This window comes from Cydia strobilella, chromosome Z, assembly GCF_947568885.1.
Source record: "Cydia strobilella chromosome Z, ilCydStro3.1, whole genome shotgun sequence".
NCBI lineage: Eukaryota > Metazoa > Arthropoda > Insecta > Lepidoptera > Tortricidae > Cydia > Cydia strobilella.
Window position 1 is genome coordinate 3,979,959 of NC_086068.1, and position 14,527 is coordinate 3,994,485.

Genomic DNA, 14,527 nt, shown 5'->3' on the forward strand with positions numbered 1-14,527 from the left:
TAATTTCATAGCTTTAGAATTTCGATATTGTAAGGTAACGTTTTTAAAATAAATAAAAACCGACAAAATTCGATCAAAATTGACACTTGGCGTGTATGTTCTTTCCCGTTCTTTCTTGCGAAATGTGACAAAGACAGTGGCAAACCGATGGAACGGCCTTAATACCTTCATTTGGCCCTAAACGCGTGTAATCCTAGTTAGCGCAATCTCAGGTGTGCATAATTTTTTTTGTTTGTAGCTCAAAAACGGTACGTCCGACAGAAAATTTGCTTTAATCATGATGAAAATTGATATCTGAGGATCCGAAAGGTAAATTTATTATTAACAAGCAGAAACGTCTGCGAACGATGATATTAAGCTTAAGTTAACAGAGCTATTAAGTTGGCAGAGTGCTGGAATATCGATCCAGAGGCCCTGGGTTCAAGTCTCACCCAAGGCAGTAATTCAAACTCAAACATATTTATTGCTCATAGTATTACAAATTACAAGAATACAGACCCTGTAAGGGCACAGCAATTTATTTTATACTTACTTATACAATTAATCTTATTAATTACATTGCAAAAAAAACTAACATTCTACTTTTTTCTCATAGTATCATCGAAAAACTCCTGCAGAGAGTAATAACTTGTATCTAATAAGTATTTTTTTAAGGTGGTTTCAAATGATTTGGGATTTTCTATTGATTTTATTGCTTGTGGAATTTTGTTATGTATTTTAATATGTTTCCACTTTTAAATTTAATCCGAAAGGTACCTTAATATGAATTAGTAGTTTGTAAAAATGGCCGCCATTTTGAATTACTTAATTTTTGGTGTAATCATGTTAAAATCCGAAAACACCTTTTCACCAGTGTCTGATCCACAAAACCTTGCTGGTAGTGCCATTGTAATTTTTATTTTATTAAAAATTTAACAAGAATTATAACATTATAAGTACCTTAATCTAATGTTCGCCAAACTGTGAAACTGTGTGTGTGTGTGCTTAAATAATCTTAAACTAAATAGGTACACTAAAATTAGGTAATCTGTTAGCATATTAGCATTAGGAACATACTTATGCGTAGGTATCTTAAATCTATCATGCGAGACAGTATCAACTGTCCATGCGTAGATCCTATCTCGTTGAGATAAGGTCTACGTTCAGTAACAATTGATGGTGGGTTCCTTCTTCATCGAGTGTTTTGGCAATCCATGGGAAAATGTATCTCCCAAGGCTCCCAAAATTTATACACATCTGAAATTGCGCAGATTACACGCATTTAAGACCAAATTAAGCTATTTAAACGATTTACAGCTCGCTGGGAATTAATTCAACAAAAAGCTTTTCTGGATCTAATTTGATTGGCCTCTGTGCAATCTACTCAAAAGCTTTTTTGACCATCTCCATGTGTCAGATGGTGGAGCTCAAGGGCAGTGTTTTGAACTCCTTTTGTTTCAGATAGCCTGGTCCAAAGTCCTGGCGAGGGCGTGACATTCACACATTTAGGTGTATTATATACTGTCTAGACTACCTACCAAAGAGAAGAGTGAAACTGAAAACATTGTTATAGCAGGTGCCAATAACCCAGGCTTATTGTCCACCCAAACTTTGTACTAGTCACAGTTAATTTAAAATGTTTTCTTTTTATTATATATACGAGTATTTAGTCGGCATGATTGATTTCTATATCTATAAACGAAGCTATAATGCCGATAAATAAATTACTGTATAACGTGCAACGATTGATTCGCCGGTATCAATTCGGCTCATATCACTGTAAATGATAGCCGGCCACCCCTATTTGATCGTAAATTCATATTTTTAGGGTTCCGTACCCAAAGGGTAAAAACGGGACCCTATTACGTTGTTACTGCTGTCCGTCTGTCTGTCCATCTGTCCGTCGGACAATACGGAATCCTCGGTGGGCGAGTCCGACCCGCGCTTGTCCAGTTTTTCAATGAAATTTTGCGCCCGTGAAACCGTTACCCTTCGTTTCTTCACCGTCTTTTGCGTGACAGTCATGTCAATGACCTGATTATGGTCAATTATGGATTATACCTGTACACTCATCAGATATATCGGAGCGGCCAAGGTGCTCACTAATATCTAAACACACCTCTATTGACAAGGCGTTAGAGTGCGTGGTCAGATATTTTGTGCACCTCGGCCGCGCCGATATATCCGATGGCGATTGTACAATACTTACACGTCACCTTATAGGTAACAATCGATCCTGTATGCAAAATAGATGTCGATTTACATAGTTTTATAACGGGTTAGCTTAAAATAATGAGAATTGTTATTTTCGAAAACATTTGCTAATGGTCTCTGGATTTTATGATGAAAAACAAGATAATATCTAACTTTGAAAGCAAACGCTATAATATATTAAAAGGCTATTACATTTATTAACTTTTTATTACATATCTACTTCTGACCGTTCGCATTACACTTTGGACAAGTTGGAAGTTGACTCCCTTTAATTTCTTTTGGATTTTCATTGTTAAATTTATTTTATCCTCGAATATTCTTCTGACCCATCGTAATTATAACAATGTTTATAAAATTGGCCACAAACCTTCGACTGATCGAGCCTTAGAGATATTAGAGGGTTGGCATCTTTTAGTAGTTCTGCCACGAGTGCCTAAAATTAGTGAAAGACGCCATTGCATACATTCTTACAAAAACATGCAACTCTCCGATCGTCTCTGGCTCGATCAATTGCAGATTTTTAGGCAATAAAATTAGCATTGTGAACGACGGTATTTTATGGATAAGAAACTAATACTCCGAAAAAATTAAAATCAATGGTAAAAATACAGTTTTGAAAATTTACTTAAATGTTGTCCAAAGCATAACGCGGACGGTTAGAAAGCAGTTACGAGAAATCGAAGGTTTTATTTTATATCATTATATTTTCTTGTAATATCAAACATGCTCTAGTTTGTCATTATAAAATTATGGAACCGATAGCTTCTTCCTTTATTTTTGTATTTGCGAAATTAAAAATTCTCACTACTTTAAACCAACCCGTTATAGGTGGTGTTTCGATATATTTGGCCACTTTGACTATCTATTTGATGGTGACTATACAAGTTATACAGACCGGTAGGGACATCGAGGTGAGTTGAAACAGAGGTAAATTGAAACAAGGTCCATTTTGCGGTATCTATATTCGTATTGAGGCAAGGACGGAAGTTGGAGCGCGGCTAAACATCGTTTTTAGGGTTCCGTGGCAAAATGCCGGGATAACGCGAGGAGAGGAACATGATAATGAAATAAAAAAACAAAACAATAAATTTTGGGGGTTCCCCATACTTAGAAACTAAAACTCGAAATTTTTTTTTCATTAAACCCTCGTGTAGGGTATCTATGGATAGCTTCTCAAAATTTTTAATGAGGTTTCTAATATCATTTTTTTCTAAACTGAATACTTTGCGCGAGAGACACTTCCAAAGTGGTAAAATGTGTGTCCCGCCCCTGTAACTTCTAAAATAAGAGAATGATAAAACTAAAAAAAAATATATGAACTTCCACCGAAAATTGGTTTGAACGAGATCTAGTAAGTAGTTTTATTTTTTAATACGTCATAAATCGTAAACCGCAATTTACCTTTAATTCAATCAACTCGAATATAAAAAAATAAGTACGGAACCCTCGGTGCGCGAGTCGGACTCGCACTTGGCCAGTTTTTTCCAGCTCGGTAACAGATACATGTGTCAAACTTGAAGTTGTTTCAACTCACCGCGGTCTCCCCTACCCTATTCACAAAATAAATGCTTTGCAAGTCTCCCCGCTCAATAATAGATTTTACCCCTTTAGGGCTAATTAGTATTACTACCCCTACCATGAAAATACCATGGCTATTCACACTAGCGACTGTGTAGTCACACTCGCGTTTTCTCGCTCGCGTTTTCTCGCTCGCGCCAATATGTACTCGCGCCAGTGCAAGTGACGCACGCTGAGTGAGTTTATGTTGACACTAGCGAATAAATCTAGGTTAAAATCATGGTAAGGGTACGGTCACGTAGATTGTATTGACGGCTTAAATGCCTATGTTATCAAACCAAATCAGTATTGTACGGACTAATACATTTGTCGCGGTTAAACATAGTGATGCATCGCTAAATTACTGCATGTGGGAATATTGCTGGTAATAGTGGCAATATTTTTATACGTCTATACCAAAATGATGTAGATAATTAATAACAAAACTTCCGTGAGACACAGACATATTAAATATATTAATAACGGGTCACTCACGTGTTTTAAGTCGAAACCGCTCAACATGTTTCGACATGTTGTGTTGGGGATACCGCCGTTTAGCCAAAATATTTTTCGCCAAATTTCACTTCCCAACAAACATGGCATCAGTTTCATTTCCCAAATGAAATTTTAGCAAGTTTTTTACTTCGCAACCATTTCATTTCCCAACCCCATACTTGCGAAATGAAAATGACGTACTAGGTTGGGTTAGGTTAGGTTGGATTATGAAAATTTGCGAAATGAAATTTTGCCAAATGATAATTTGCGTAAAATAGTTTGGGAAGTAATACTCTGGGAAACGATTTTTGGCAATACATTAGTAAACCGTTGTGTTGTTGTTGTTGTTGAGCGTTTTCGACTTAAAACACGTGAGTGACCCGTTGTTAATATATTTAATATGATGTAGATTGTCGTAGACTTTTAGACTTTTGAGGAACGAACTGGATAATCACGGGAGCTGAATCCGATATAGGCTAGGAAATGAATGCCCAAAAAAAGTTATACATAGAGGGAAATGCTTGGAACACAATTTTTGACTTCGTAGCTTTGTTCGGACTAGTTAGGTGAACATATCAAAAGTCCCCGGCCGTAACCCTGGTGCTGGGGGGGAGGGGGTTTAAAGGTTCCATTTTTCGGTTTTTCGATTATATCTCGGAAACTAAGCCTGAGCGACTTGGCCACTTATGCAAAATGAAAAGAGATTTAATTTGTTACAAGTTTTATTAAGTCAAGTTTTTCGATATCTTGTATAGTTTTTGTGATATCCGCTCTTGAAGGTTTATTTAGGCAGGGCTCTCATTTTTATCTTTATTGTCTACATCAGTGAAGCTGCTAGGCCGGGTTTGGTATCGTTTTCGTATAAATCGGGGGTAATGAATACATTTATGGTATCAACATTGACACCATTCCTAAGTAAAAAGCTCAATTGTAAGCAAGACGGGTAGTTGCTTACTCCATGTCTAAATCTTGAAGGCTCGAGTACTTATATTAAGACTCAATCGAGGCTTGACTCACGACACTTACACATTTGCTCTATGATTCCGGAAAATATCCGCCGCCGTTGGCAATATTTCGTGGGCTTGAAGGAGCATCACTAGTGTAGTGGCAAATGTGGCAATGCACATTAGAGTCCAATCATATTAGTAGACATTAGAACTTTGTATTCCGTAATCCTATTACACAATCACTATACAATTTCGTTAGTTTTATTGTTTATGTCATTATTTTAATGTCAATAAAATTTTGAATGTATTCAATTATAAAAAGTGTAGATAATAACGACTCAATTTTCCTCTCGGTTCAGATATTCAGTACGCTAATTATCAGTATACAATGGACAAAGGGTTAACAGAAACAGACTTGATCATTGGTGAATCGTGTAATATTCACTAAGGCCAACAAATTGTCAGTTACAATGGCACGTAGGTATATGTATGTCAGCTTTCAGTATCGAATTTCGCCCCAATAACTTGTGTCTACGTTCGATGTCAACAACATCACGCATGACAAAGCTTTAGTACAAGGCAGTGTTTCTCAAGGCAAGGGGTCTTAATTAAATTAGATCTAGATGACTACGAACCTCTGTCCAGGTTCGTTTGCCGTTACTGCTGTTACCTACTGTCCGCGCGCGAATTCCGTGCACGGCTGAGGAATGTTAGGAATGTTGGGCGTCATGACCGAGTGGTATCATTTTGTACGTACGGGCGCGGCGCACACCCTCCCACTTCCTCGACCTTCGAATGCACGGAATGGGCGTGCGGACAGTACTTGTTACCATATTAAATGATTTTAAAGCGGGTCACTCACGTATTATTAATATGTTTGAGTCTCACGGGAGTTTTATAGTTAAAAGTACTTGTTACCTGTGTGTCCGCGAACTGATTCGGTCAAATTGTGTTTTTGACGTGATAATGTCATATAAATCAATGAACACCGGTAGCATGCACGAAAAGTGTCACGTTGTGGACAGTTCTCTATGGTGACGTTACGGCCTTTTCATCAATGTTTTCTTATGACGTTTTCACGCAAAATTATCGTCCAAAATTAAATTAGATTAAATTAATTACTTAATTAATTAAATTGTCGTCATCGTCGTTGTGGTGTTGTCGTCGTGTTACAACCATTTTTTTTTTAAACAAATTATAGCCCGCTCGAAATGAATGTTGTGTGATACCTTTGGGTATGGTGCTTTACGCACACTAGTGTCCCACCCCTTGCCCCAGACGCAACCCCCCTTTTTAGCATGAAATAGGTCCCGGTTGACAATTTCTTTTATGGGGATAGCACCATGCCTAAAGGTATCATACTACCTACAATCATTTCATGCTGGCTATAATTTGTTTGTCTTCCCCATACATTAGAACATAACTTGATCTAATCAAACCCTATAAATTGACCAGCAAACCCTATTACCAAAGTATGCTCCGTCGACCCCTAGGGCTCCGCTCCCTCTTTGGGGGTTCCGCTATACTTGTAAATAACAAAAGAAAACAGCACTTCCATACGCCTGGTCCATAATGACAAGTGACAAACCAAAATGTTTAATTTGGGGCTCCATCAAATATTTCGCTTTCGCAAAGCGTTCCGTGAGTCATGGAATGCTGACCAAGAGACCGGAGCGTGACCAACAAGGTTTGAGAACCACTGCCCTAGACCAAGATAATTAAATTTAGGTACGGGGAAATCAGATACCGTCCCAACCGCTGCACTGGGTTTATCATTTCATGTCATGTGTGTTTGTCGTTTGTCATAGAGATATTGTTAATGTTACATTGTAAAATATTATGTCGTAGGTAGGTACATAATATTATTACTGATAATTATATGTTCAACATATTTTTCAATGTTCGTATTCGGCCGAATAGTTCGGTTCGAAGTGCCGAATGTTTACCGACTAAACAATTTTTTTAAGGGCGTCCGCTAGCTGGGGCGGGTGAACTTCGCGGTCAGGCATGACTCAGTTGCGGTTATTTTTATAAACATTCCGGCCGGTCCAGAGGGGAAGCGTCAAAAAATCGTGCGGAGTGCTGATCTCAGACCTAAGAACTTGTTTTCAGCGTTTTAAGCAGTTTTAGCTCAACCGAGTATTCGGCCGAACATTTGTATTCGGAAAATGTTGACTGACAGAACACCGTGATAACTATTGAAATTAGTAATTAAAAATTGAATTTGTATAATTGTATAATGGCCATTAGGTATTTCATGATTAGTAGTTTCGACTATAGGTATAAAATTATTTAAAACGGGTATTTAGTGCTCATATATGTATCCCTATCATTAGGTAATTTTAGGTATTCTGTATATTTATTATATATAAATTATAATGTTTACGTTGTTACCAGTTTTCATGAACAAACGAAGTTTTATTATAAACCTGAAACGGTATGCTCAATGTGATTACTTAACAACTAGAAGGCAACAAAATTTTTGAATCATACGCTTCACAATATTAGTTGCAAACTTATTATTTTAGACACCAATTAACCTATCACTTCAAATTTTCTATAAATTTTTTGGGTGGCTTGATTTTGCTGCCAAATTTTTAATAATATGAAAATATGATGCATATATTTGAGGCTAATAAAATAAAAAATAAATAAAAATAAAAAAAAATTATTTTTACATAAATAGTTTTTATTTTTATTTTTTTAAATATAAATTTATTGGCGCTAAAATATTAATACAAAGCCAAATTATATTTTTATATGCCCAATGAAAGTTCCTGTTTAATATTTTAGATGCCCGAATAATAATAAGCGTTTATTTAATCTTTATTGCACAAAAGAAAAACTTATCGTACAAAAGGCGGAATTAATGCCAAAAGCATTTTCTATCAGTCAACCTTAAGACAAAGCAGATATATTGTGGGCTATATATATGGGCTATATTATACTGCTACTACTACTAACAAAATATAAAACGCTTTATCAATTAAAATTTAGCATACATATATGCACGAGCATCAAAATATATACAATACATATAATATAAATTAAATACATGTATCTAATATAAAAATTATAATCAATATAATAACAAAACTTCCGTGAGACAGACATATTAAATATATTAATAACGGGTCACTCACGGACTCACGGGTACGGAGTGAAACATGTCGAGCGTTTTCGACTTAAAATACGTGAGTGACCCGTTATTAATATATTTAATATAATCAATATAATGTATAAACTAGAACTAGGAATCCTTCATTCGATCAGCAAAGAAAGCACGTACAGATTTCTTAAAAGCGAACTTATTCGGGGCTTTTTTTTAATATTAAGGGGGAGTCGGTTCCAAAGACGCGCTACCTGCACGCATAGGGTTTGCAATCCGAATCCGAAATGTATGAAATTATCCGGATCTGGAAATCCGGATCCGCGGATCTTCCCATACATTTCGGATGCGTCGTGCAAACCCTATGCACGCAAAACGAGTGTGACATGAAGCCAGAATAGAATAGAATAGAAAGGTGTTTATTTCTCTAGTTGATATGTTACATTATGTCGGTCGGTCGGTGGTGTGTTCGGCCTGTGGGTGTGTCAGCTACTTACAATCTACCTATGTTTGTCTGAAAGATCTGTATAGGTGTCATGTTGTATGTGCTGTGTGCTTGTTAGTGTGTGTGCGTACAGAATAAATTTATATAAATTTAAAGGCTGTTTCATATTGTCCTATCTTACAACTAATTTGACATGAAGCCAGTGGAGTGTGTGTGATACAAAAGAATAAAAAAATAAATCATTTTTTACAACAAACGCTAAAACATTAAGAATGAAAAGAATGAGAATGAGATATTTATTGATAAAATTATAAATAATTTTACATGTCACACAGCATACACATCATTATCACAATACATAATATAGTTAATTATCACAATATTAAATTGCTAGATACAATTTTTTTAATATTAAATTAGGATTACGTATAGCTTCATAGAGTTAGGTACATTATTCAGTTATTTTACATTGTTTTAAAATGCTCTGCTATTAAAATAAATTATCTACTAAAAATGTTAGTGAATAAGGAAATAAAATTTGCAGTCTCCAAGCGATTTATTTTCTCGTCTATGCATTCCTTCATAGACTCGACTAGAAATTTTTCGCTGCATTAGGCCGCGGACTGGGCGCACGCGGCGCGCGGTAAGCCGCCGCCGCTATCATCCAAAACAGGTTCATTCAAATCTATAGTTGGTCAAACCAAATTGGCAGTAAATAAGAACAAAGAAAACTATATCCATCCTTTTCTTTTGGGTGCTACTACTAGTGTAAGACAAAGATAGTATGATTCTCTCCGTCTATGTTTGAAATGAGACAGTCCTTTGACAAACTATATATATTTTGTTCGTGCCTTGATGAACTGCTTGAATGAATCTGGCGGCCTAATCGCTTGCGCTTCCCCATCGAATCGCTTTGTCTCTCTATCACTTTTGACGACCGGTCTGGCCTAGTGGGTAGTGACCCTGCCTGTGAAGCCGATGGTCCTGGGTTCGAATCCCGGTAAGGGCATTTATTTGTGTGATAAGCACAGATATTTGTTCCTGAGTCATGGATGTTTTCTATGTATTTGTATAAGTATTATATATATCGTTGTCTGAGTACCCACAACACAAGCCTTCTTGGGCTTACCGTGGGACTTAGTCAATTTGTGTAAGAATGTCCCTATAATATTTATTTAAAAAAAATATATATATAATATTTATTATCATATTTATCACTCTTCCATATTAGTGTGCCAGTGACAGTTGTGCTACGGAGCGTTAGCGATTGGAATGTTGTCTACGGGGCCGGTTTTGGACGACAGCCCCGCTAGCCGCGCCGCGCGCCGCGTGCGGCGAGTCCGCGGCCTTAGCGATCGCATGTTTCGCATAGCAATAACTGGAGTTACTAAAGCTCTATCAATGTTCAAAATATGCAGGATGACACAAAAAATTGTAACTTAAACTTGTTTAACATTGCCTACCATTCCAGAGAATCCTTTCTTGAATCTAGATTATCTAGAAATTCTTCTGTGCGTTAGAGATCGCATGTTTCGCATCGCGGCAATCACTGGAGCGCTGTCAAGGTACAAAATATACAGGGGTCGCAAAGAAATTGTAGGTATAAAATAAAATAAATTGAACGACCACGCGAAATCGCCTTTCCATACAAATCTTTGCCTTTTTCGATATTGACATTATAGAAAATATGTTTGTACATCACCTATTCGGAAAAGGGTTTTTTCTTCCCTGCTAGGAGTGATCAAAGGTGCACTCTTCTTCTCCGCTAGGAGGGATCAAAGTAACACTTTTCTGTTCTAGGACATTATTTTTATATTTTTTCCAAACTATTTTAGCTCTAAACCATCTCTGACGTAACAGAGAAATTCAATACTATACCTAACTCCTAATGTTACCACTATTACGAGAGATTCCCTTAGCCTCCTGGGGACTCCATTTTTTTTCTTATTTATTGATAATGGGAAACAAACAGCGAAAAATGACACATATAGATAATTACACTTAAATACATACACAAGCCAAAACAGTTTCCACTACTGAAATTAGATAATTATGGTTGCTCAGACAAGACTTGTTTATACAATTCAATTCATTTTTGACAAAAAAAATCCCACTTTTATCAGGAACACCGTTCCAAAATTTCAAAATTACGCCGACCGTCTTCTAGAAATCAGCCCCCATTTAGCCCTCAACATTCTTAAATTTTGTTTTTTTTTTGTTCCCAAGTTAATGTATGTGCTTCGCTGCCCTTTCTGGAAACATCTAAATTTGCTGCTACCTATACTTCATGATCCAGAGTTCCAGACTACCTTAGAGCGTATTCTCAATTTAGCCAATCAATCGTGGTTACAAGCGTCTCTCGTGAAGCGTAGAATTTCCAGCGTATCACTGCCGGCATTTCTATCGTCTGTCCACAGCTCTGCTGCGGGCTAAGCACGATCGCATTTTTATTTTTATCGTTATCACCTTGCCTGTCACGTTCTAACAAGTATGTAAGTGCGAAAATGACAGGCATAGTGACAGGCGATAAAAATGCAACCATGCTGACACCGCTGATCTTGTAGGAAAAATCTTAAGGGTTTTACCCACAAACTATGAGATCACAGGCTTGGGCGATGCTATAAATGCCTGGCTGTCTGCTTTCCCAAACACGACCCTCCATATAACCCTAAATCACAGAGAAACTGGGATGATGTTTTGTCTAAAATAACATATACCACCTGTTTACAACAGCGAAGGAGCTGAACGAGATCGATTGAGCCACAGATTAATAAATAGTTACTACGTGTTGAGCGCAGTCGGTTGTAGGGAGACATTTTTTTCCCTTTGGCATCGTATATATGTCGGCGGCAGATCGTAAAATCGGGCATATCGAAATATTCCTAGGCATATCATGAAACGCCGCCATTTCATGATCTAATATTAATCCAGGCATATCACGATATACCTTATAAAAGAGGCGGCTGATCGATAGCAGCAATGTATTCGTCGTAAGTTTGGTTTGCCGCAAGATGGCGGAAAAGCATCAGCTGATCGAGTTTAACTGTTAGTTATCTACGGCATCATACGTGATTTAGCTGATTTCGCATTTTGTTTTGTTGCAAACATATATATATTTATGACCCTGGCAGTTGAGAACAGATGTAGTGAATAATTAATTGACATTGGGATAACTCGGAAACGCCTATAAATTATCATAATCACAAACTTGCAAACTTAGTTGTTTTTATTTTATAACCTGTTTTATATTGCCCATTTGTGCACCGTTTAAGGAAATAATTAAACACATTTTAGTGGCAGATACTTAGTCTTCCGAAAATAATTATAAAAAGGAAACCACAGATACAAAACAAATAAAACTATGAAAACGGCAAGGGCCTGACACTCTTTGATAGAGAAAGATAGTCTTATTGCGATTCCTATAAGAGGAAAGAGAAAATAGTGCCATGCTTTGTCCTTATCACCGACCGGGTGGCATCATAGGTAGGAGGCGATGGCGAAATACCGAAATTTATAAGAATGAAAGAGAAAAAGTCCTATGCTACCTAAATTTTATATGAATATTCTTTCTCTTACCCCCGTTCGCTCGGTGGCGCGTCTATAACTACTTGTATATTCTATGTCTATGGAAAAAGGATTATATCGCGTATATTGAATTTGTACAATCAGCCTTAGTGTATAGTTTATTATGGTTCATTATTTTTGTATGTGGGTAGTTTTGCACATTTTTGCTTTACCTCAGTCACCCGTTGACCACGAACGCTGTAAAGGGTTCGAAACGTCGGGACGTAATATTAAATTCAATATAGGTACGCGATATAATATACTTGGTCAAGCAAAATCTCGTCAGTAGAAAGGCGGCAAATTTTAAAAATTGCGGGTTAAATCGCCTGTCATTTATATCTTATCTGTGGAACCGTCTTGTTTACATTTCATTGTAAGTTCGATGTACATTGCTGCTTTTTAGGGTTCCGTACCCAAAGGGTAAAAACGGGACCCTATTACTAAGACTCCGCTGTCCGTCTGTCCGTCTGTCACCAGGCTGTATCTCATGAACCGTGATAGCTAGACAGTTGAAATTTTCACAGATGATGTATTTCTGTTGCCGCTATAACAAAAAATACTAAAAACAGAATAATATAAATATTTAAATGGGGTTCCCTTACAACAAACGTGATTTTTTTTGCTGTTTTTTCCGTAATGGTACGGAATCTTTCGTGCGCGAGTCCGACTCGCACATGGCTGGTTTTTGTTTATTTCCTAGGGATACCATACTTTAATATGCTTACATTGCTACATATCCAGACTATATCTATCGCGGTAACCAAAGACAATATTACACAGATACAAAGTTGACGACCGGTATGGCCTAGTCACTAGACTCGGTGGAGAGTTGGAGTTAGTGTCACTAGTGACTAGTGGCAAACAAGCATACGGCCCGCCTGATGTTAAGCAGTCTCCGTAGCCTATGTACCCCTGCAACTCCAGAGGAGTTACATGCGCGTTGCCGACCCTAACACACCTCTCCTTCGTTGAGCTCTGGCAACCTTACTCACCGGCAGGAACACAACACTATTAGTAGGCTCTAGTGTTATTTGGCTGCGGTTTTCTGTAAGGTGAAGGACCTTCCCAGTTGTGCTCTGCTCTAGACCTGGAATGACATCCGCTGTCCTATGCCCTACCACACAAAGCGAGATGTCATTCACAGTGCCCATACCTGTCCTTCGGACGTAGTTTAAGGACATACCGGGTCCGTAACGTAGTGACCCTGCCTATGAAGCCTATGGTCCTGGGTTCCAATCCCGGTAAGGGCATTTATTTGAGTGATGAGCACAGATATTTGTTTCTGAGTCATGAGTGGTTTCTATGTATTTGAGTATTTATATATCTTATTAAAACTTTGTTTGTTTTCTCCAATCATGGGCAATAAGTCGTCATTTCAGTAACACTGAAACATAATGATTTATGTAATGCATATAGAAATACAGAGAAACACATATATCTTACATTTTACTTCCTTCCGACATCCTATATCGGTCCGGACAATGTGAAAACGCTCTAAGGCTGACAAACCGTCAGTGATAATTGGGGCATTTTCTATGAAAAGGGACCTTATTGTCAATGGCGCTTACGCTGCACAGCGTCGCGCGGCATTGTATTCGGAGCATCGTTTATAATGGCGTAAGCGCCATCGACAATAAGGTCCCTTTTTATAGAAAATACCACAATTTCTACGACGGTGCGTAGCGGAGCCGTCCTTTAATACCGTGTTATTATCGACTCGCGCGCAGTCCCAGCTCCGCCGCGCCCGACACCGGAGCGCCCGCGCCGCCAAAGGTCATAAGTCGAGTACGAAGTTTGCCCTTTGGATTTTTAATATGCCGGAGTACAATGGTGAGTTTTGGCACTTTAAAAATGTGACAATTGTATGCGCCAAAGAAGTATCCATTACGCAAAAAAATCACTTTTGTTGTATTGGAGCCCCACTTCAATATTTGTTTAAGTTTTTAGTATTCGTTGTTATAGCGGCAACAGAAATACGTCATTTGTGAAAATTTCAACTGTGATCCAACTATCCCGTGATAGCTTCATGAGATACAGCCTGGTGACAGACAGACGGACAGACAGACGGACAGCGGATTCTTAGTACTCGTAATAGGGTCCCGTTTTTACCCTTTGGGTACGGAAACCTAAAAACAACATAACATAACTACTCGTAGATATGATTTTAACAACAAAATAAAATATACACTTATATTTAATACAAAATTCCTTTGCTCC

The 14,527-nt window shown here is 37.6% G+C and overlaps 1 protein-coding gene across 4 annotated transcripts in view; it reads left to right on the plus strand.

The window, feature by feature from the left end:
• LOC134754557 (beta-alanyl-dopamine/carcinine hydrolase) overlaps positions 1-14,527 on the plus strand; it is a 93,121-nt gene that overhangs the window by 63,543 nt on the left and 15,051 nt on the right. Inside the window, exon 1 of one of the 4 annotated variants that reach the window (XM_063690868.1) lies at positions 14,045-14,140. The exons of the other annotated variants lie outside the window; for them this stretch is intronic. Coding sequence (XP_063546938.1) covers positions 14,125-14,140 — 16 coding nt within the window. The 5' untranslated portion in view covers positions 14,045-14,124. Of the gene's footprint in view, positions 1-14,044; positions 14,141-14,527 lie in introns of those variants that run through there. 4 annotated transcript variants of the gene reach the window in all.